This window comes from Pieris napi, chromosome 10 (genome assembly GCF_905475465.1).
Source record: "Pieris napi chromosome 10, ilPieNapi1.2, whole genome shotgun sequence".
Taxonomy (NCBI): Eukaryota; Metazoa; Arthropoda; class Insecta; order Lepidoptera; family Pieridae; genus Pieris; species Pieris napi.
In genome coordinates this window covers 11,677,331-11,702,931 of record NC_062243.1, presented here as the reverse complement: position 1 = coordinate 11,702,931, position 25,601 = coordinate 11,677,331, and the positions used below count along the sequence as shown (strand labels likewise).

General features: G+C 34.7%; 1 protein-coding gene across 5 annotated transcripts in view; it reads right to left on the bottom strand.

Annotated features, from left to right (window-relative positions):
* Positions 1-25,601, bottom strand: part of LOC125053171 (transcription factor Sp9) — a 94,528-nt gene that overhangs the window by 7,951 nt on the left and 60,976 nt on the right. The window contains exon 1 of one of the 5 annotated variants that reach the window (XM_047654404.1): positions 19,706-19,889. The exons of the other annotated variants lie outside the window; for them this stretch is intronic. Coding sequence (XP_047510360.1) covers positions 19,706-19,753 — 48 coding nt within the window. The 5' untranslated portion in view covers positions 19,754-19,889. Of the gene's footprint in view, positions 1-19,705; positions 19,890-25,601 lie in introns of those variants that run through there. 5 annotated transcript variants of the gene reach the window in all.

Below are 25,601 nucleotides of genomic sequence, written 5' to 3'. Positions count from 1 at the left end.
GTAAAAGTTGATGAGAAAAGATGTCAGAAAGGAAAAAAATAACAAAACATGCATACAGGGTTCACAATTATGTCAACCTAAGCCCAAACCGTTTTTAATTACGGTTAATTTTACGATGATTACGATTTTTTTAAACCGCCCATTTTACGGTTCTCTGCAATGCCGAAGAATAGGCACCTATTTGGTCACTCATATCTACGGTCTTCGGATTTATTATGATCCAATATGATCTTCGGCTTCCGAATCTGTTTGCCTTTTTACTCTACCACAGCAAATTTGTCGAAAGCAAAAGCACGTCCCTCTTATCCTTCCATTTTAACACCGTTACTCCGTCTTCATTCTCCACAGCCATTATTTTACCTTTCTATAGTTCTGAATTCCAGAACAGTCTAACTCTCTTGTTTTTTCGCAAAGTGCCAATTAAATGGGTTTGTTTCTCCAATAACCTAGTTCTAAGCTTGTATACCAGTTGTCAGTTGCCCTAACGTCTTATTTTCGGTATTAGCATCTGTTCGCTATCTGATTCTGAGTGGCAATCATTGTTTCTCAAAGGGTTTGTTGTAAAATAATATGCTAACGCGTTGATTTGTTGCAATTCATTCTGTGTCTAATTCCTCCATAGCTAAGCCAATGCCTAAGGATCTCGTACATTATTAACGCAATCTAAGTTAAGTTCGTTATGTAGCGAAAACAAATTTAGTAGGAAACTAATAGAAAGAGTAAAGCAGAGGCAATCGTCGTAAGCGCGAGCGCATTAACACTGTCGAAGTGAATAGCGGGTGGCCGGCGGGGTGGGCGGCACGGCGCAGGGTAACGGAAAATGTCTTTTCTGTATTTGTGCGCCATGGGGTGCACCGGTGACCTCAGTTATATATTTGGCTGTAACTATGTAACCCATGGGCAGAATTTAATAAAACTAATTTTCTATACATATATTATCATAATAAACAAATTACAGCAAAAAAGTTTTTTTACGATTTTCATTTTTTTCTATTGGCGTTTAACGTGTTAAATAATCTTTATTTCTTCTCTCACATATACATACAAGGTTACTATGATTAAACTAAGATGATAACATTTGGAAGTGTATGTGAGAGACTGGTCTCTGTAACAGGAGACCTGAGTGACAGATAGCCAGCCTCTCCACCACCGGACCGGAACACGTACAATCAGGTTATTGTCATAAGATACAATAGAATAGAAGAAAATAAGTAAGTGCTAAAAGAAAACATTGCAAACGTAGTCGTAAAAATAAATTTGGTGTGTATATATATGTGTGTGTATATGTATGTGTGTGTGTATGTGTGGGCTATATCTTAGCTCAGTACGAAATGCGTAGCGTATCTAAGGTTCCTTAACTTGGACCCCAAAATGTGGGGCTCAGAGTCAATGTGACTTCCGTATTTCAAAAACATTTAAGGATCTTCTTCTACTAAGCTAAGTCTTGACTAGTATAGACGCGAAAGTCCCATCTGTCAAACCTAGGTCTTTTCCAAAGTTCTTAGTTCTTACCCGTGTCTCTGAATGTATATTTGTAATTAGGTACCTAGACTCCACTATCAACACAAAATGTTTAAAAAAAAAACGTGTGTATACCTACTTATGTACACGCGTTAGAAGTTATACTTCTTTAGACAAGATAAAAATGTTTTCAAAAATTTTATTCTACGTTTGTAGAAGAAACGACACTAGCAATAGAAAAATTGTATTTAATGCATTGAAAGTTTTATTATAATGCATTATCTAGTTCAATAAAGTTTATTTAAATATCACAAAATAAAATGTTTACTATAGCTTACTTCAGGGTGTTGGTTTTTTGTGACGATGTGCGCGCGCATCGTAAAAATTTACTCTCATCATTTTTCCCTAACGCGCCAAAAGAAGTATAACTTCAAAAATCAATGGTGGTACAACCTTTTTAGGTTTGGGCCTAAGATTTCTGAATCAGTTTCATGCGCACATAGACAGACATTCATTGGTGCACAAGCGGGGTTCGAACCTACGAGCTAGGCCAACACTGCTCTCACACAAATGTTGTCCTAAAGAGAATAGGAATAGTTTATTTTCGTTATCTTTCAAGTTGTGTCTTAAATATAACCATAGTGACTTAATTTACGATTGTTTATTATTTTTAAATATTGACGTTTATACTGTACATTTCTATTTGATTTATAATTTCACTTACAGAGAGAGTCACAGAGGTTTACGACTCATAAATTATAGAACAGCATTTGGCGACCGCGACTGCTGTAAAGCACGATGTTAGCTATTTTATAGATTTTATTCAAATCTTTTGAGATATGCAATAGATTACGCGTTGTATGCAATAATCGTGTAATGTGTGGGACAAGCTCATTCCTTTCGATTTTGCCGCTGGGCATAAAATACTTTAGACGTATTGAGACCCACAAAACAGGTTCATGTTTGATACTAGCTGATACCTCCGAATCTGATACCTCCTTTTATGCGTGGAATAAATTTTTCCATAATATTTTTAAAAGGTACCGGTATGAATATGACCATTTAAAAAAATATTCCTGTCCCTTTGTTTCGCGTGCAACAAGCGTGTTAGTCTGTGCTGCCGGTGTGATAGTTATTCGAACTAACATATTTCTTATTTTCTACCCGTCATTTCATTCATTGATACGTAATGTCAAACTATAATGTAAGAGCGTGGTAAATGTTACAAAAGAGGTAATTTAGCACTGCATAGTCGAAACACCCACAACGCACTTTCAGCACAGACTTCAGGTTGAATGAGGTTGTAATTGTCATTGCAGTGACAGCCGACAGTTTTGCCAGCGTCATATTTTTCCACAGAGTACCGTTATAATATTTTTCCTAATAAATCTCTCTGATGTATTGCGTATAATTTTGTACATTATTTACGGGAAACTGCTTTTTAATCAATTTGTTTTGCATTATTTGCATAAATAATGCAAAACAGAGCTAGAGTATTATTCATACTTAGCATTCTAAAATTCTATTGACAATTAACATATTTGAAGCTGTCAACGTATTCTTTCAAATTTGCATACTAAAAACAAAACGTGTGTCTAGAGTATGAAAAATAATTCATTGATTTCCTTTTCTTTTTTACTCACGTAATGTCTTCCTTTACAAAATATATACTAACCACCATAGCGTGGCTTAGCTGGCAACGATTTTTTAGGTAAAATTCAGAGTCGAGACGTACTTAGTATGTCAAAAACTATTTTGTCATACAGGTGTCATAGTTTGCGCGTCTCTACGTCCCTATGATATTTTTGTATGAGAGACACGGAAATATGTTTACCAGCCTTCTACTAATGTAACATATTTTACAAAGTTCATTAAAAGATAAAACAAATTGCAATGTTCCAAAGTCATCCGGTATCGCGTGTTTGTAGGCGCTTAATGTAGAAATAATGTCTGGGTGCCATTATCTTTTACTTAATTCGAACCCTGTTATTACTTTTCGACATCAAACTTTGAAAGATCAATACGGTAATGTAAAAATTTACTTTTCTCAATCTCTTGCCAAACACCAATTTAGTGATAATAATGACATTATGTTTTCGTTTCCCGCGCTTCATTCTATCAAATACTTCACTATTGGCTGTCTCTTGGAAAAAAATGCCCTTATAAAAAACCCTACAAATTCAAAACTTTCACTCATCACGTAATGTCTTTTATTTCCATGCTTAATATTATTAATGTGTTAGCTAGAAGTAAATATCTGAATTACATAAAATAACTTTATGTTTATTTATACAAGTCACAGATACTATCATATAACCACGCGTGCACAGAGCACTTAGTCTGAATTTCGCGCGTAAACAAAGACAAAACTCACAATCGTACTTCTATAAACATATGAATGGCCAGTTACTTTATGCATTTTAATCTATGACAAGAAAAGAAGGCCGAATTTCAATAGACCGTGACAATTTAGAAAAAGCGGTCCCCTCTGACACATGTCGATCGCACATGCGTATACGTCACAGGCCGATAATTGCCATTTAAATAAATAATTTTCGGAACAATTTCGAGGACCACTGTGGCATGTGGACGCGTGAAGCGGACTAATGATCGTAACTAGCGCGGTTTCACGCCTTCACTCACATCAAGGGGTCTGTGGCCAAATTACAATTTACTTTTTAAAATAATAGTCGCTCTTCTACGATCTTTTGTTCACGGACTAATGCCTTCATGATGTCTTCAAACTCAAACTCAAAATATCTTTATTCATATAGGTAAACAAGTACACTTATGAACGTCAAACAAACAAAAGTTAAATTAATTGTAAATTTACATTTACTACCAGTTCGCAAGTCAAGGGCAATAAGGTAGACTGGCAAGTAACTTTCCGCCACACTTTTTAATCGCTAAGTTGTAAGTCATACAATTTTTTTGAACTGGAGCAAATCAATCCCAAGGATTCGTCAAATTTATAAAAAGCTTTATTGATTAATTTACGTCTAGAAACTTCTTTAAAGATTGTCCTGTCCAAATATGATAGGGACGGTAGCAATAAAATCTTTTACCAAACTCATGCAAAACGCGTAGTCAGATTTTAATGGATATTTTTGTGTATTTAGATTAATGCCTTAAGTTTTGTGAAAAGTGAAAAGGATGATACAATTTTTATCTCTTATGATTTGGATATTAGAGATATACCTAATAAATATAACCCTATATAATAATACATGTAGCGATATTAATAGTGAAATAATAATTTTATGGCAACTTTTACCGGGTCAGCTAGGTAGGTATAGTCTATATAGTCTAAATAGTCTTTTATTTTTTTTGTTAAAACATTTGTTTGTCCTTTTTTATGGCCCAAAGAAACAACAAGTGTCCCTGTGAAAAGTAAAATACGTTCTAAAATGAGAGGCAGAGGCAAAACAGCTAACATGTCCAGTCTCAAAAGATTTAAACCATCGTGGCAGAGTCGGCTTGAACATACATTATATACCTACCTAACTACCTTTTAGTAGTCAAAATAAGATGTATAGATTTAGAAGCTGAAGAAAACATTTTTAACGGGTTGGACTGTTAAAGATAGAAACTGAAGAACGGGTCTAGTAAAATCTACTCTGCAGCAAAATAACGTTTTTAAAAGCTTTTCTTAGCATAAACTACTCTCTGTATATAATTTAGTATTTACTTTGTCATATTTCAATATGATGTTTTATTGTTTAATCTGTGCATACGACGCATAAACTATAAACGACGAAAAAATTGGCCTAAAGATCTAGACCAGGCCATAAACCCCAAAAAAAACCCACAAAAGTATATTAATAACAGTCACCAACACTGGGATTCTAGTAAAAATCTTAGAAATCCCGACTTATATTGATAATTTTATTTTGTTTGAAATAATATTATATTTGGCGTGATGGAATCTGCTCTAAATTGCTAGTGACGACCTTCATAAGTTGGGTAGATAATAAGAGTAATTTTGAGAACCTGTTCCATAAAAAGCAACATTGTATACGCGATACGAGTCAATACAAGCTTGTAAAGTTAAATAACCTTCTTAATTCTGTAAAGGTATTAAGATATTTATAAGTCAGAAGTCCTAGTTTCTAGAACGAAGTATTAATAATAATGGACTTTTAGCAAATAGTAAGTTTATAGTTTTAATTCAGCTGTGTTGTGTGTTAGTGTGATAGAGTCTGGCTAATGAAAGAAGATAACGAAAAAGCGCGGCAAATTCAACATTTTTTAATAGGTAAGTAGGTGCCTGACACACGCCGTCGACTTTTCGGGTCTGGTTTCCTCACGATGTTTTCTTTCACCGTTCGAGCAAATGTTAAATGTGCACATAGAAAGAAAGTCCATTGGTGCTTAGCCGGGGATCTAACCTCAGGTATGAGAGTCGCACGCTGAAGCCACTAGGCCAACACGCTATTAATATTTAGCAAAATTAATATGATTGATAGTGAACGACACAAGACATTTATAAACTAATTTATACGTTTATAAGGCATTTGGTTATTGTGATTGTAAAAGGTTGAAGGCTGTAAATTTCAGTGAGGATAATATCTCGTTGCGTGCTCAAGCCGTCGCCCAAGGCCTCCTCCGACAGTTCCGAGAAATCATCGTTAAACTCACGTATTTTTGGTAGCCAGATAATTCCAGTAATTACTGAAATTATAATAATTAGCTCCATTTAAACCATAGTAACAAACAAATAAAATATCTAGAACATTGCTTGAGGCGTGCGCGGCGGCCTTTTCCACGATTTACGTCATTCATTAATTTATTGACGGTTCTTTGACGCCCGAGTCGATCTAAATACCGATATTAATACCACCTAAAGACAGATATGGAAAGGACCAAGGGGAAGCAAGAGAAGAGAGCGCCCCACAAAAGGGGGGATAGAAGATGTACGAAGGCTGTACATTTTGCTCACTCAGGCTTTCTTAGTTTTATAAGCATGGCGATTTCCTAAATCATGGGTAGTTCCCGAGAGTATACACGTAGGCACTCTCTTCGACTTACATTGCATTCATTCGTTACATAGCAAACATTTCATTATTTCGCTTATATTCTATTGTTGTAAGAGTGGTTAATCTATATATATATATAAATGAAACCCGTTTTCCGTTGTCACGACATAACATGAAAACGGCTTGACCGATTTGTCAGATTTTTTTTTAATAATATTCCTTGATGTACACGAGGATGGTTCTTACGGAGAGAAAAATAAAAAAATTAAGTGAAAAAGTCTAAAAACAACACTTCTATATTCCCATACGAAAGATTCGTAATAATACTTAAAAGTCAATTTGAACTTTAATGCCATATCATAAAGACTAAAGTTCAAGTGTTAGTGGAGGGGTTCCGGGAAGGTAAATTTTTATTTTTTGACATAATTTATTTGTTGTCTTATCAACTTTCTTTTTTTATCTTACTAGCTAGACCGGTGTCCCGAATAGCAGAATAAGTATTTAAAAAAAATAAAGAATCGACTGTTAGGCGGTACGATGTTCGCCAGGCCAGCTAGTATAGAATAAAACTTAAATCTTCTATGATTTAGAGCACCCCGATGAGCCAGGAACCGTACAGAAGATATAAAAGCGTTAGCAGGAAACGAATGGAGAAAGAAGCTATGGACTACAGATGAGGATAAAGCTGGAAGAGGCCTTTACCCGTGAACGGGTCCCGATCAATGGTACTGAACGAAGTCAGGGTTTTAAGAGTAATAAGAAAAATTTTATAAATCTAAGCTGTATATACTTTTGTAATAATTATTATTATTAATAATACCTCATTGAAAGTTTTTATTTATTTATTTATTCCGTATCCTTATTCTATCTTTACAGTAATTACTAATTCGATAGTTGACTTCCATCAGCGGGTGCTTATGAAAAGTAATCACCAAATAAGATGCATCACGTGACCCTTTTGCATATGTGAGGCTTTGGAGCCTGTAGCCAAAACTAGATTGAAAAATATTTAGACGGTTTTAATATACTTAGCAAAGTTTTAAGTGTTGCGATCTCACCCCTATGGTCGTTGGTTCGATTCCCGGATGGGCACCAATGGACTTTTTATGTGTGCATTTAACATTCTCTCGAAGGGTAAGGAAAAGATCGTGAGGAAACCGGCTTGCCTTTGATCCAAAAAGTCGACGGCGTGTGATATGACTTGCCTATTAGATTGACAAATGATCATGAAACAGATAAAGAAATATGAGGCCCAGACCTAAAAAGGTTTAAGCTTGATGAATTTTTATTTTTACTTCTTCATCTTAAACCACAACAGCTGTATACAAAACCCTTGATCGCAATTATACAGCTAGTACATTGACTCCAGCGTCAATAGATGTGGTTGGATTTTTTTTTACATTTTCTTTCCTGTTATTGAAGGTATTAATTGCTGAGAAAATTACTCACGAACCCCGAGGCGCTTAAACACACGGCTCTGGAGCTCATAAAATAATTATACATACTTAAGTTCCTCTAGGATTCCAGCATGTTAGCATTTAATTAGTAACTTGTTGATTTTGATACATTTTAATTGATGAGCAATAAAACTCTATAATTTCCCATGGAACAATTGTTTCAAGGTGTTGAGAGTTCCGTCACGTACTTTCGGTAAGAACAAAGGCAAATTGCTTGAAGATCCCATAATTCAATTTGCATAGAAAATGGTTGGCAAGAACTGTACGCGCCGCGGGCTTTGGGAACTGCTTTCGCCACTTCAACACTACGCTGAATCGATTAGTTACGACGCCTGTCGTGACTTACATGGATTTCCAGTACTTGGAGATATCGATAGCGTTGAGGCAAGAGTGACTCGCGCATTATTATGATAATTCGGGCGGGGCCGATTGTATCGCTATCCGCTCTCGTAACAATTGAATTAGCATAGTGGAGTTGCCGCAGCGGGCGGTCCTCGCCACGCGACCACCAATGTACGTCTCACATCCGATTTCATTTTTTTACATTATATTTTTTGTATGCTTTTTAACACTTGTTTTATTAAAGATTACCATTTTGGAGTTAACTTATAGATATTTTAATGAAACTCAAACTTGTATGTTGTAAAGTAAACACACAGCCAAGAATCGTCTTTATATTTATAGTAAAAAGATATAATGCAAACATTGACATTGTGGTCAACGGTTCCAAATTTGAATAATAATATACCTTTTCTAAAACCAACATGGCGTCAAATCTTTTTCTTTTAACCAGCCAGCATTCATGTTAAATTTTGCACAGACTACAGTTAACTGTAACCATAGAGATTGTCAATAAGGGATAGACCCTCAAGTGATCACAGTGAACATTAGTGCCATCAACGACAGACGTGGTTTAAACCGTCGAAAGTGAAATTCATTGAGGTCGTGTATCGTGAGTTATGGCAGGGGTGACGTCACGTGACCCTCCTAATGGAACGGGGATTTCAAGTACCCAAAAGAAAACAATTTGGCTTTATTTTGATCTGAGGTCTTTTGTATTACGGTGGTTTGAAGGGATGTTTTTGTACTTAGTATTACTAAAAGGTTTGTCTGAGTGTAATTTATCCACGGGTTCATCCAATATGGAGTCGTACTTAGCCCTAAACTTTGACTCTGAATGCAGACTGTGGTAACAACATTGACTGTATTATATATAGTTAATTATGTTAACGTAAAAATATAAAACCTCTTTCGTGCCTATGACCTTAGTAACGGTTGTTATATTATTTTTGATACTCTGGAATACACTTGTACGAAATCTGCTTTGTTATAAATAATTCCTTTATTACTTATAAAGTCATTTTTCCTTCTGAATTCCAATCTACAACTCTCTTACTGCACAGCAAAAACATCCCACTTCTAGTATTGTAAATTGAAACTTGACCGTATCAAAATCCTAACTTTTATACTACGGAAAAATAAATATGGTCTATATATGGTCGAGTGACAATCTTACTTACAAATTAAAATATATAAGTATAATATTGCCCGTGTAACATAAAATTTTGAATTATTGTTATAAAAATTATTATTATTCTGGCTTATACAAGTGTATGTATTTTTTGTAACTAAATAAAGATATTCTTATCTATACAGCATATTATATATCACATAATGGCGGCAAAGACATCATACTAATGGAATATTCCACGGTCCATATATACTTAATTTAAAGTACGCAACGACAAATTGCAAACGGAAAATTTACAGTTAAAAGCCGGATGCAACATTTAATAGTTTGCAATTTCCTATCATTCTTGTTAGCAATAATGGGGCGCGTGATCTCCATTTTGAGGGATTCATTTAAAAAAAATATTATGCATCTATTATTTAATATTTCTAATATAGACTTCTATGAGTGTGGGTACTATATAATAGAATATAACTTAAAATAATCTGAGAATAGTGGTTTCAATGGCCGACCGATTCTCCGTCAGCTGATTTTATTTCAACTATGGGTGACTATTTTAGTAGGTACTTTTGTTTCTTATCCTAACTCTTTTCTTAAGTCGGAACTCATCTCTAGTCTTATGCAAAAATCGATTTAACAAATGTGATATAAGATCTTATTTATAAATAAAATGAAAATTTAAAAAAAAACTATTTTATTTATTCAAGAACAAGTTACATTTTTAGCAGATATTAGAGCCCCTGAACTAAGTCTAGGGAGACCAGCCTTGCGATTCTGAAACTCACTTTTCGAACTCGTACAGCGGTTTTCGCAAAGTTCGAAAGTTTTTGAGTTGCATATAGTTTGAGGACATGCAGTTTGAGTTTAAAAACAATTCCACAGACTAAAACAAAATAAAGTAATTTCTACGAATGAGGTTACTGACTACTGTTATTACTGTAATTATTTATTTTATCTATAAAAGAGTTTATATTGAATATTGTCCTTTTCAGCTTACGCTGATTGACGCTCAAAACTTATTATATATTAAATCTAATCTTATAAATTTTATATAGTACTAACATTTAAACTCAGATATAGCTTAGCAAAATACTGCTGAATCATATTATTTCAAAAAAAACAATCTATTTGTGGCCATACTTCGTTGATAAGGTGAATAGAATGTGGAGAGACGCTACGGGTGGGACACCACGGGGTGCCTATTGTGTGATAAGTGCTAAACTAATTGTTCATGAGGCAGTTTAGCGACACTTTTGGGGTTTTGGGTCGATGACAGATCAAATATCGGTGATAAGATTTATTTACAAACACAGATTAATTGGAGTATTAATACAGTTTTGTGTATGAGTCGGTGTTATAAATATTAACGAATGCCTTAGGAAGTTATTAACATGTTTTTTTGTTTTCATAGTCTGTGGACCAATTTGAATAAGAGGTATCAAATGAATTTTTCAAAATTATTTATTTAGTTGACGACTATAATCTATGAACGCAACGTCAGTAATTTAGAATTGCAAAACTTATAATATAGCAAATAGTGTTATTAAAGGTGTGCCCGACTCCGTCAGCTGTTTTTTTTTTCAATTATGGTAGACAATTTTAGTTAGGTACGTACCCTAAGTCTTAATCTAATGTTATAATAGTCTTATGAAAAAATGTACTCGAATTATGTCAGAAACTACCTTAACACGTCCCATATTGACAGAATCGTGTCATCGAAGCGGTAATTTCGACACAAATGAGCACCCGAGGTAGAGTCCGATGACAGAAGAACAAAGGCGCCGATGGAGAGGGTATTAATTAGTGAGTTGCATCTTTCTGTTAGCATTAAGGCAATGGCGCCGCATGACTTGCAATCGACTAACAAGCCGTCTTAATGCCGTGATTTGCAAAACGCACTACGGTTTTTACTCGCGTTTTATCGCAAAAACGCTTACGATAACAGAAAGCGTCGACTAACGTCACTATGGTAACGTGAATTTTGCGATCGCGTAACAAGCCGTCTTAAAGCCGTGATTTGCAAAACGCACTGCGGTTTTTATGTGGCAATCCCCCGAGTGGGTCAGACGGCATCCAGCGTAGAAAACCAGCCTCATCGGTCCTGGCCTGTCTTAATATAACTAGCCACCAGCTTCTTTCTTCTGCAATGACGCTTTGCCAGGTCTGGCAATGTGACTTGGATCCTTCCGGAGCGTATGGCCCACCCATTTTAACTTTTGGCATTTTATAAACCTGTCAATTGGCACCTTTGCATACTTTAAACTAATGCTTGTCGAAAGACAATAGATGTCGCTCAAAACTGGTATGATAAGTATTTGTGAGATAGTGTCATTAATAGTTCAGAGGAAGCCGTGGATGGAAATGGTAATGTCAGGTCGAGTAGGCCAAGGGAAGGGACAAGTTAAAAGTACCCATAACCGACGAGCATGTATGGTGAATGCCATGAATGTGGATGGAGCGAGAGAAGTATAATAAGTAAAAATGATGAGAGTAAATTTTTACGATGTGCGCGCACACCGTCACAAAAAACCGACACCCTGAAGTTAGCTGTAGTCAATATTTTAGTTTTTTTTACAACTATTGATGCTGTATTTGGACAATATTTAGCTAATGTTTCTACAAGAATATTTGTATCAAACTTTAGCCTCTTGTAACTCACGTGTTTACTGTATGTATTAATTAAATAGTAAATATCAATATATTGTATAAGATGCATGCTAAAATAAAAAAATGTTCATTTCTTTAATAATGTAGAAATAATTTGTTTTGTGATATTGACATAAATTTTATTTAACTAGATGTAGAGTATAAAATACTTTTTTTCTATTGTTAGTGACGTTTTTTCTACAGACGTAGAATAAAATTTTTGAAAACATTTTTATCTTGTTATATACATATTTATATGTATATATATTTATACGCCAAAGAAGTATATAATTTTTAACGCGTGTACAGACGATTTTTGTTAAATCTCTTAAGCAGAGAAAGGGCAGTGCGGCCGCTACTCCATTAAACAACGAAGGCGAGTAAAAACGGTGATTTTATTTCCGCAGTGCGGCCTCAGACCAATATAAAACCCATTCAGAAGCCGACGACATGACTTATCTTATTCTCAAGGGATGGATTAGTTAATTTCGACCTCAATTAGAGCGGTGAGTTCAAAAGATTCATTTTAAATTGAAAAGTAAATAATATAGAACTAAAGAAATATTAAGAGCAGTGGCCTGGCTTCAGCCTGCGACTCTCATGACGTCGTAGGTTCGATCCCCGGCTGTGCACCAATGGACTCAAACGGTGAAGGAAAATCGGATTTAGAACCAAAACGTCGACGGCGTGAGGCACAGGAGGCTGATCACCTACTTGCTTATAAGATTGACAAATCATGAAAAAGATTCAGAAATCTCAGGCCCAGACCTTATAAGGTTGAAGACGCCCTTGACTTGCGAACTGGTAGTAAATTTACAATTAATTTAACTTGAAAATTCATAAGTGTACTTGTTTACTATACTCCTATACCACTACGACAACATTATATATATATATAGACAAATAATGACGTATCAAAAAGCAAAAACTTTAAAAGGCCGGCAACGCACTCGCGAGCCCTCTGGCATTGAGTGTCTATGGGCGGCGGTAGCTATCGCTTAACATCAGGTGAGCCTCCTGCCCGTTTGCCCCCTATAAAAAAACAGTATTAAACTGAATCACTTTAATAATTTTTGATATTAAAAAATAAAATAAAATGAGCGTATCAGTCCTTTAAAAGCCGGCAACTCACCCGTAACCAACTTGGCATTGCAGGTGTTCGTGGACGGCGGTTAGCACTTAATTCACAGTGACCGAAAAAAATACTTAAGACACTGAACAGTATCTAGAGAGAGTTTCTATTATATTCCTTTTAAAATAATTGGTTATTTGCGAACGCATTTAATATCCAAATAAATTCGTAAAATATTATTTAATTTAACAAAATTGTATGATAATAATGTAGATAGTGTTAAAATAACTCTGCAACAAAATAAACAGCTACCATAATGCTTAAATGCCGAAAATCAGCCACCATAATGCTTAAATGGTTAATAATCAAAATTAAATCAAAATGTTGAATTTAATATGAATCTTTCTCAACATGTACTGAGGTCTCAAATATGTTTAAATTGACGTAATCTTATTAGTAATGTTTTTACAATATGCGAGAAGTGTATGATTAAATATGCATCTTTTTGCAGCCCTTTAACGACTTCTCACATTTACGTTTCGCACAACTGTCAAAAGAAAACAAACTCAAGAACTTAAGTTATTTCTTTAACAAATGTGAACAAAATCTTTATGCGCCTTAAAGCTACAATACTTTTCTAAGTATTGTATAATAAACTGAAATTGAATTTGTTTTTCATTATGTCTGACATTATAGTATCCATTTGTTATTTATTCAATTGTTTTACTTATGTCATTCATTGTTGTTGTTTATTTGTTTTGTACTCTGTGCCATAGTAACGTACTAACTGTAGTCTGTGCAAACAAATATTATAATGATCTGCGTAAAAATTACATACCAGTGAGGTGGTAGATTATTACTTAATTTAATTTACGTATATTTTGTTATATCATGCTTGTGCTAATTTTGTAGTCAAAATAAAAAGAAGCAGATATATGAAGGAGACTCGATTGGACACTCACACAGCCAGAAAGTTCGCAAGTTCTCGGCCTTTAAAGAATTAATACACAAAGAAATAGCAGAAAGCTCTTCTACTTTTCATGTTTAAGTCCGTTATGCTTAGTAAAATTCATACTCGTAATAAAGTAAACCAAACCCCAGTAGGACAACTAACAAGCTATATAAAATGGCTGCGGTTGTGGCAGGAAGTGTGGTCAGACCATTTAACTGTTTTTCTATATATTTTAAACGTTATGCATATCCCAATGGAGGTTGAAATTAATGCTGACTGCTTTATTAATTCAGTCAACGACATGTAAAGACGGGATGTTCCTGTATTGCTATATCATTATCGTAATTACCCCTATTTGTGGGTTGCATCTAATCGAATGGCAAACTACCATAGACTAATCATAACCATAGACTAAAATCGAAAACCGTAGACTACCACAGACTAATCTCTAATCATAACTATAGACTAAATCTACCATAAAAAGTACCAAATCTAATTGGAGACTTAAACAAAGTACTCTTCTATTAATGTTTATACTGTGAATGAAGTTTACATGTTTCGCTATACTATAAACAATTCCTTGGTGGGCCTGCTCCAGTGACCATGAGAGACAGTGAAACTTGAAACTCTCGAATGTCAAATTCTTTGGATTTATAGTTAAGCGCCCGATTTTAAATTACAGCATTTTACGTCTTAATATTAACTTAGATTTCCTAGTAGGTACATACCGTATTTATTGAAACTTCATGGATAAGTTCAGTCGAGGAAGATAAATATTCATTTCATGCCTACACCCGTGAAATCCTTTCTTAGGGCTGTTTATATTACTACTTGAAATACATAAAATCTTTTTTGCAGCTAGGTTGGTTAATGGCTGCTCCGCCTTTCCAACAATGTGTATGACTCAAAACTTGGCGCTTAAAAAGAGTGGCGGAGAGTTACTTGTCAGTTTTTCTCGCCTGCTCTAGGCCCTTGACTTGCGAACTGGTAGTAATAATTGTAAATTAAGATTCAATTTAACATCTTTCCTGTTGACGTTCATAAGTGTACTTACCTATATGAATAAAGTTATGTTGAGTACGAGTTGAATTTATCACCAAAAATAGTTACTTTTAAATATTTTTTAGTTGATACAATAATTGTAGTTATGTTATTTTTGTGTTGTTGTGATAAAAATGACGGTGGACATTTTCAGCAACTCCATGAAGACCTTTCGTGGTTCATGGATTGTTACTTACTTTATTCCTACACACCTAATTATGTACATATTTACATCGTATTAGTGGACCCATGCGACTTCTTCAATACAAAGAATCCCCTTGTGAGTTGTATGCTGCGATACTGCGGGCTACTCGATGGTGAGGAAGTTGCATGGATCTGGTTAGCTCTGCGCCTTCTTCAGTGCTCATGTCATTTTCACACGTCAGTCTGATGTCTATAAACAAATTTTGACGATGTGAACAATGCTCTGTCTTCGATTGTCCATTGGTTTAGTATGAATAACCTTCTACTTAATGCAAAAAAGACAAAATGCATTAAATTTTGTGCAAAAAATTCAAGGATTATGGATACTAGACCAATTATAAACGGTGAGGAATTGAATCTGGATGATACAACTGTATTTCTCGGAATCACCTTGGATTCAAAACTTCAGTGGTCCCCTCATATTAACGGATTGGCGAAGAGACTTAGTTCTGCAGCCTACGCGGTTAAAAAAATTCGCTCTCTAACTGATGTCGATACAGCTAGACTTGTTTATTTTAGTTACTTTCATAGCTTAATGACTTATGGCTTATTATTATGGGGTCATGCTGCTGATGTCGAAACTATTTTCATCCTGCAGAAGAGGGCTATTCGTGCAATCTATAATTTAAAATGTAGGGAATCTCTTAGAGATAAATTCAAGGAAATTAATATACTTACCTTTCCCTCGCAATATATTTATGAAAATATTATGTATGTATACAAAAATAGTGATAAGTTTACTAGAATAGAACATACGCACAATGTTAATACACGGAACAAACGCAGGCTGCAATTTCCCCGTACTAGACTATCTAAAGTTAGTAATTCTTTTTTGGGGAAAGGGATACTCTTCTTTAATAAAATCCCAGAAGCTCTTTTATCACTGCCTTTCAATAAATTTAAGAAATGTATTAAAGAAAAGCTGTGTAAAAAGGCTTACTATAAAGTCAACGATTATCTAATTGATAAAAGGGCCTGGGACTAGTGCTAGACAGGCTACTTCTAATTAATTTGCGATATTTGTTATAAATAAGTGTTTTTTGATGATTTGCTGTTTTAAAAGAGTACCGAGAGTTTTTTACGCCGGCTTTTTCTCTCGGCCTACACCCTCTGTCTTCTTTGCCGATGAGTAGGGATGCCTTCAAATTTAATGACGTGGAATAAGTGATACATGTATCTTACGTTCCATAATAAACATATTTTATTTTATTTTATTTTATAAAAGTGTATTCTTTCTATAACATATATTCATAAGTATCTGATTGTTCTTCTTGTAACATGTGTTATATTTGAGAGCAAAAATATAATAAAATAAAAATATGAACTGTTGAAGTGCTGTACATAGTTAAATTTGTCTGGCGGCGGACACACGCTGACGGATGTTCCCATAAATAATTCTAAAATAATGAAGACTTTCGTGTTTTAATTTACAGGCAGACTATCGTCAAATGTTTGAGTTTTGTAGATACCGTCAAGTTACATATTTTCGATGCTTTTTTTTAAATTAAAATTACAAGATCAATTCATGACACTTTATATATTGTTTATAAATTCATAAGCCTTACCTTAGTAGATAAGTTATTAGTCATATTAGTCAGAGCGGCGTTTAAGAATCGTTTTCTGACACTTTTCAACACAGCGTAAACGCAAATTGAGAGACAGAGACAAAAGAGTTTACTTAAAAGAGTGCCAGTTGTTTTAGTTTTTAATGAAAAATAGATATGTTTGGTGTGAAAATAAATATTATTATCTATATAGGTATTATATTACAGCGTACCTACTTTAATATTTTTGACAGAAAAAATGTCATAAAAACAACCATACTCAAGAAGGTTTATAATTAATAATTTATTATAAAAATTATACATAGCGACGGTAAAGATACCGTATAACACAGCACTGATATTCTGTAACCCATAACGATATTGATTGTTGTTTCGATCCCAAAGCGAAATCAGCTTGCGTCTAAAAACGTCACACATTACATAGTATTATTCTAAAACTGTAACAGGAACGTTAGGAATGTCGCTTGCGCACTAAATATTATTTCCTGACAGCTTAATTTAAATACCTTTTGTCAATGAACGGGTTAAACACGACGCAACGGCGATAAAAAAGACAAATGGCTCACCGCTACCGTTCCGGATTTATATATATGTGACAAATATTTTAATTAGTATATTAACTTAATTTACGACTATATTTGTTAATACCACAATAAAAATAAAATAAATCAGTGGCGCTACAACCTTTTTAGGTCTGGGCCTCAGATTTCTATGTGTACCTACGCATAATAGTGCGCGCGCTTACGGCGGCGTGTCAGACACAAAAGGCTAATCACCTACTTGCCTATTAGATATGTTTACGAAATAGATACAGAAATTTGAGGACCAGATCTAGAAGATGCTAGCGCTTTCTTAAAAGAAACATTTAAGGAATTAGAATTGTTTTTATAAAGTAGAATAGCATTCCTTCATTTCAAAAAAGCTTTGACAGTGATATTTTTGTGTTTGCTGTTTACTTCCTATATATATATATATACGGAGGATTAAAGCTGGTTTATCACGTTACTAATGGGATTTGGGACAAAACATTTCTGCGTTTAAAGAAAAAACTTTTTAACCGGATCGAAGTTATGTATTATTATAAATTTACAACTATTTAACATAATTTTAAATTTATCCAACGTTTCGCGTGCTTTACAGCGTGCATGGTCACAGTGACTGAAGACAAAAGATGTTGGATGTCAAAAAGTATCACAGCTGTAGAGAAACCCGGAGTTGGTATCGACTAAAAGATGGAGAGTTTTGGGAAAAATGGCTCACGATGTCCTCTCAAAGACAATACTATTTCTGCGTTTTTACTATCAATGCTACATCACAACAATAATTGCGAAAAGCCAAAATAAGAACCTTTGGAGTACTTTGTAAAATCAACAAAGGTTTGACAAAATTTTCCACATCTAAGATGCAAGAGCATCAATCAGCATTATCATTGAACCTATTATGGTCTTAGATTTTTTTGGCCCAGCGTGAAGCCTCAAGCGTGAATGGCATTGTGGCATCGAGCCGACTTTTATTCGCACTAAATGGCTGTTGTGGGGATTAGTTCGGCTTTGTCGTACCGAGTGCCATTCGACAAATCCACGGTGACAATGACATTTCGCATAATGCACTCACTTTTTGTTGGATTTTCGGGATTAACTGGCCACTTTGGGTGCTCAACATCCAGTTCCGGAGAGCTCTATATCATCGAATGTATTCAACCGTGAACGTTGTTTAAGGCAGTTTTTGCCGTACCATATATATTCTATATATATAGACTATGGAACATAAAATTCGACAACCTATTCTGTATTAAATTTATTATTGTTGTTTTGCAGTGTTGGCCTAGTGGCTGAAGCGTGCGACTCTCATCCCTGAGGTCGTAGGAGCGAACCCCGGCCGTGGACTTTCTATGTGAGCATTCAAAATTCGAACGGTGAAGGAAAACATCGTGAGGAAACCGGCTTGCCTTAGACCCAAAAAGTTGCCTATTAGATTAGCAAATTATCATATAGGTATACCGGGGATCAAACCTACGATCTCAGGGATGAAAAGCCAACACGTAATTCTTAACTGTATTACCTACTTTTCTATTAGATAGATTAACTACCCAATGGCATGGGACAAAATAGGTGTTTGTTTGATGGGCTCATGAAACTATTACAATAATAACAAAAACTCAAAGTAAGATTATCTTTAAACTGGAAGTATCAATTACTTTTAATACAATTTAGATAAAATCATGTACCTATTATTCGATAAGATTGTAAGCTGAATAGAGAATTCAATCGATACAGAACAATACAGCATTGTTCTCGGTGAAAACAATTGTTCGATGTGTCAAAATCATTCACGAAATTTGTTCGAAGACATATATTTTTCGAATGAATTAATTTTGTGTAATTGGTGTAGACATTTCTTTATCTGTTTAATTTTTCTTTGTTGACTTATAAAGAAATTATCTATGGTTTAGCCGTCTATGATCTTTTTAGGTCTATTGTTTAAGAAGTATTTCCAAACCTAAATGTTATTTACCGAATGTATTTTCGCAAATTTTAATCTATAATCTATGTTTTTTATATACTTATAGAAATTAAAAGCACCAACTTAGTGACGGAAACAAATTCAAACAAATTCTACGTCAAGTTAGTATAATTAATTTAAAGTAATAAAACTTTATTTTTAAATAATTATTTTTGAACAACCATATTATCGTGTATTAAATATTTCAGAAAAAAGTTATTATAACCAAATAGATAATGTACCTACTAATTTAACGGTATTTGTCTATATATGATATGATACATAAAATTGATTCAACATAATCTGTAATGTATACTTTTCACAGACTACTAAATTTATAGATAATATAAAAACTCACAATTGTCTTATTAGGCGCCGGCAGCGGCGCGTACATATCGGTGATCATTATGTCCACAGAACACTAACACATAACTGCCGATAAAATTGACATAAATTCAAATTCGGAATGACTTGACAGATGGTTGCACTGTTTGTGATGGACGCGAGGAGCGCAGCACATGACGTCGGTGCTAGAGCGCAGCGCGCGAACATTGGCTTTGTGCGCTTGCGGGCGGTGGGCGGGTCGGCCTTACTTAACCCCGCCCACGCGAAGCCCCGCCCCCAAGGTCGTATCGATCGACCAAGACTCCATTTTATTCGACTCTTGATTTGCATAAACTTTTCTTCTAATTCTTTGTTAGCTTTGTTACGTTAGGGGAATACTGTTTTTAAAGCATAACATTTTAGAATGTATTTCGAGTTAAAAAATACCTAATAATATTATTTTTCACGATAATAACTGAATTAATATCACCCAAAAGTCACTTAGGAATCTTTCACGTAAATTTTCGTTTTTTAACTTCAAAGTAATTTTGAAAAAACATCTGTTCGAACCCTCTAACGCAACAAGGTGTTAAAGATAATGAAATAATGCTCACATCGACCAAATAATTCCTAATGGCACATAAAAAAACGGGCACAAAAAGCCCCTGACCCCTTGCTCAAGACAGCTTGAGAATAGGTAAACTGTCTAATAGTTTTATGACACGCATAACACGAAAATATCATCACTTTCACGCACACTGAATTAGTCTTTATGGTGTATAAATAGGGGGTGAAATTGTCTGTCATAATATTCAAAATGGGGCGATATTTGGGGGCCGAAGGCGTGTACCTAACGAGATAAAATTCACCCATCGTGCGAAAATGTAATAAACGTTTTAATTTCAACTCGAATCTCACGCTGAGATGCAAAATTACAGTGGGTGTAAGCAAATCGAATTATCTAGGGATTTCATGTGTTTCAGAGAATATATAAAGCGTGGTGCTTGGTAATCAAGAACCCCCAAGGGTTTACTAATTCTGTTTCGTGATTTTTCATACGAATATATATGTATCTGAGCCTAGTAGTTAATTTTTGGGTCTAAGATGGTTTTCTCACCGTTCAAGCGAGTTTTAAGCGAATGAAAAGTCTATTGTTGGACAGCCGGGGTTCGAACCTACAACACCGGAGAGAAAAACTATGACGAGTTCTATTTTTTTTTATAGGAATGGGGGCAAACCAGCCTACAGGACCACCAAAAGTCATCAGTCATCGCAGTCCATAGACACCCATTTTTATGGGTGCGTGAGTAGGTAGGTACTCCTCTCTTTTTTTCTCTCTCGGGTGTCGACTCCACAGCACTCAATGTATCTTATTTTGCCCACTTTAGTGCTTCCAACCCAAAAACTATTTTTTTTATGTGACAGGAGGCAATCGGGCAGGAGTCTCACCTGATGTTAAGTGATACCGCACATGGACATTCACACTGCTAAAAGGCTCGCAAGCGCGCTGCCGGCCTTTTGAGAATTGGTATGCTCTTTTCTTGAAGGACCCTAAGTCGAATTAGTTCGGAAATACTTCAATGGGCAGCTGGTTTCACATGGTGATGGTGCGCGGCCAAAAATGCCTCAAAAAACGCTCACGGAACGACGGAACAAATTACCCTGATACTTTAATTACATACCAAATATAACAATGTTACAGACGTACAAAGCCACGACAGGTAGGTACATCTTATCTAACTTAAATGCTTTGAAAACAAAACCTCTGCTTTCGAATGGAAACCGTCATAGACGCTAGAGTATTGGATGTCGGTAAATGACCGGCGGAAATTGAGCTAACTTACGGAAACTGGCGACGCCGGCTTTGCCGACAATCATTCGATTTAACTGACACTAAAATGAACGCTATATTTACTTCATACGTTGCTCAGGTCGTGAATAAAACTTCGACTATGTTTAATGTTAGCAATGGATAACCAATTCTACAAAGGGTCCTTCACTAAAAGGGCGTACTCTTAAAAGGCCGGCAACGAACTCGCGAGCATTGAGAATCAAGAGTGTCTTTGGCTAACATCAGGAGCCTCATGCCCGTTTGCCCCTGTTCTGTAAATAAAACGCTGCCTCCAAAGAGATGCCCCAATAAGAACCAAAAAGGATTGTTAGACCATTTCATTAGTAATAATAATCTTGTGTAACATATATGTGTGTGTGTGATTCGGGCTGGCACAGATGATACATACATATGTTAATCAACATAATCGCTTTAGTTCAAAAAACAAAAGAATCTTTATCCTTAACTGTTTCGAACCAAAAACTGATACATATAGAACCCCTGAAAGCGATATTTCAAGATAAGTAGCCAGGTTTACCCTCGGTCAAGAGAACCCTCAATAGTTTACGTTTACATAAGGGTAGCAGGTTTTGACGGCTCTTCGGGGGCCATGAATTCCTACACAGCTTATGTATCGTATAGTTTTATGGTTTTTAGGGAGTTTTTTCAACATTATATTAACTATTATATTAATTTATAAGAACTGTAATATCAGAATTACGACACATTTTATTATTATTATTTGTACGCAATGTAAAATTCGAATTTTAAATTTCAGAACTAACATGTTAACGGGCATTTAAAAAAAAAGGGTCCGTGTACTTATGTACGCGCGTAAGAAGTTATACTTCTTTGGCATTATTAAAAATAGTTTTTGATTGCATGCAAATAATTAATTATAAATCATTAATAATCAAAGACTGGAAAAGGAGTCATTATAGTCAATAAAGTTCAGTTTACATTTGAAAAATTAAATATATAAATATTTATTATTATTCTCTTACATTGAGTGTAACATAAATTCTATTATTATTCGAATGTTGTTTTTAAATTATGTCCAATGCCGTAGCATCTTCCGTGGGCAACTTCAATTTTTTAATTTTGTGTCACGGTGCGCGCGCATCGTAAATTTTCACTCTCACCAATTTTTCATAACGCGCCTAAAGAAGTATAACTTCAAAAAATAGAATTGTAACAATTTGTTTTTAATAGTGACATCTGTCGCCCCACCCTTTTCCTTCGATATTTAAACAATATAATTTTAGCTTGAATTTAAACATATCGAGTTTTGATAAATAATGATAAAATTCTTTACTTAACAGAAAATGCATACGAAATAGTTATATCAAGATTACGTCACCCGTGTAATACAAACTTGAAGGCGTTGAACTATGCAATAGAACACGAATTGGCCACACGTACATTGCAAAACGCCTGCGGCGTCGCGTGTGCTTTTGCAGTTTCCAATGCGCATTGTATGTAAAATCTTTGTGTTAATTCAATTGAAATCAATTGCTTATTGTTCCTTTAGTTTGGTAATCGATATCACGCGTCATTTAATCCAGTTAGATTTTCGTTTAAATAAATTTGATTTTTTAAATAATAATCATTAAGAATGGATTACAAATCCAATAAGTTTTTTGACATATCTGAGTTATACTTAGCGCTTAGTCTTGACTCGGAATCTTGCCCTAAGTTAGCGTAAAAAGAGCCCTTCGTTTCATTAATGTAATAATAATTATTTTAAGTTAGAAAGTACAAAAGTCTCGTTAGCGACTCTAACGCATTCGAAACGTCAAGTACAATGTTATATTCGCTTAAGTCCATTAAATGTAATCCATGAATGAAAATAATAACATGCCCTAGTATGCCCCAATGCACAATGGGTAAAATAGGTAATTTTTAAATTAAAAGAACGTTGGTTCCTGAAGGGCTACTCCACAGATTTCTTTAAATTGAAGGAATTTATTCGTAAATTTCAATTCTTAAAAGGCCGGCAACGCACTTGCGAACCCTATGGAAATGTATGGGCATCGGTAATACTTAACATCAGGCCCGTTTGAAACTTCTTTATGACCTTATTTTTCGAAAAATGATCTACTATACGCAACTTAACGAAATTGGTTAAATAAAGTTAAACAAAAGGCTTTTATTTATCATAGACATGAATACAAATACAATTATTTCATTTTCCCTTATTACTACTAAGATTATTACAGAATTTCATTAATTGTAATAGAATTATCAGAATTAGAAATTTCTCCCATACGTCGATAAAAAATTCATTCCAACGCCGATAAACAAGTTTGACTTCAATCAAAACATGGCAATGGAAAAATGTGACGCGTAACGAAAAAATGTTACACGAAATTTTTTTCCAACCCCGATAAAGAAGTTTCACTTCAAATATTGTTTTAAATTGTGAATAAAAATTAATAATACTTCACCAAGCAAAGTTATTCTATTCTTTTAAAATACTTGATGGAGCCGGTCTCGTGGCGTGCCGTAACGAATCAATCACCATCGCCTCTCACAATACATTTCACAGCGTCAATGGAACATCAACACGACAAATCAAACTAAATTATCGATTTTATTATTCGTTCCGATCTAATTTACGATGATCGTGATGTTCTGTTGTATCAAGGATCTTGTGCGCTAAAAAAATAAGGTCAAAGGTTGATTTTTGTATTTCGTCATGATCTTAGAATAATGTCGGATCATATTTGGATACTACAGTGGCTAAATATTACGGCTACATTTAAAAAAATCCAGGTGTTTTAAATTTTTAATTAATCAGTCGGGAAAGTGACGGATTTGATTAAAACATGTGATTTTTCTAGAAAACTGTGTAGTGTAACGTTATTATTTTTATGTTTCAAAACAAACCCTTTTGTTTGCTTGTATGCCAATTTTCATAATAACAGAATATGAATTAAAATAGTTATGACAAAAACTAACATGATTATTATATTTTTAAATGGCTGCCCTGTAAAGTTTACAATTTGTCAGATCCGTCACTATTCTATGACTAGGTATGACGATTTTTTTGGCTACGTGATTTTGTTTTGCTCTCAACCATCACACATGAGGACAGACACTTATGGAAATATGTTACAAAGAGGATATATGTCACAGTAAAATTGTAAACACCGTTAGATTGTAATCTATCTCGCGAGATTATAAACTGTCGAAAGATTGTGAACCTCAACGAACTGCTTACAATTTAACGTATTATTATTCGGTAGTTATATGAAATTGTTGGAAAGTTAAATTAATCTGTAATTGACCAAAGAAGTTTGAATGATAACTAAGTTAGTGTAGTACAATCTACCGAATAATAATACGTTAAATTGTAAGCAGTAAGCTGAGGTTCACAATCTTTCGACAGTTTATAATCTCGCGAGATAGATTACAATCTAACGGTGTTTACAATTTTACGTTAACATATACACGCGTGAAAATGAAATGACGACCTAAGAAGGCGTGCATGCTTACCAGTCATGCAATTTCCTCACAATGGAGTAACCCGCAATATCGCAGCACACCACTCACGAGGGGATTCTTTGTATTAACTATTCTATTTCTGTTACGACTTGGGATTTAAGTATCGCACCAATTAAAATACCGGCAACGCTCTCGCGAGCCTTTTGGTGTTAGTTCACATCAGGGCCAACCAGGCTCCAGAAGATAAACCATTCCTTATATGGAAATTGTATTCGTTTACAACAAACTCTCAAGCGAAATTAGAGAATTATTACTAAATAAATTAATCAATAAAGCTGTTTATAAATTTGACGAATATTTAAATGATCCTAATCCTTGGGATTGATTTGCTCCAGTTCAAACAATTTGTATGACTCAAAACTTAGCGATTAAAAAGAGTGGCGGAAAGTTTCTTGCCAGTTCTTCTAGCCCGCTCTACGCCTTTGACTTGCGAACTGGTAGTAAATGTTTTTTTTTTTTTAATGTAATAGGTGGCAAACGGGCAGGAGGCTCACCTGATGTTAAGTGATACCGCCGTCCATGGACACTCACAATGCCAGAAGGCTCGCAAGTGCGTTGCCGGCCTTTCAAGAATTGGTACGCTTTTTCTTGA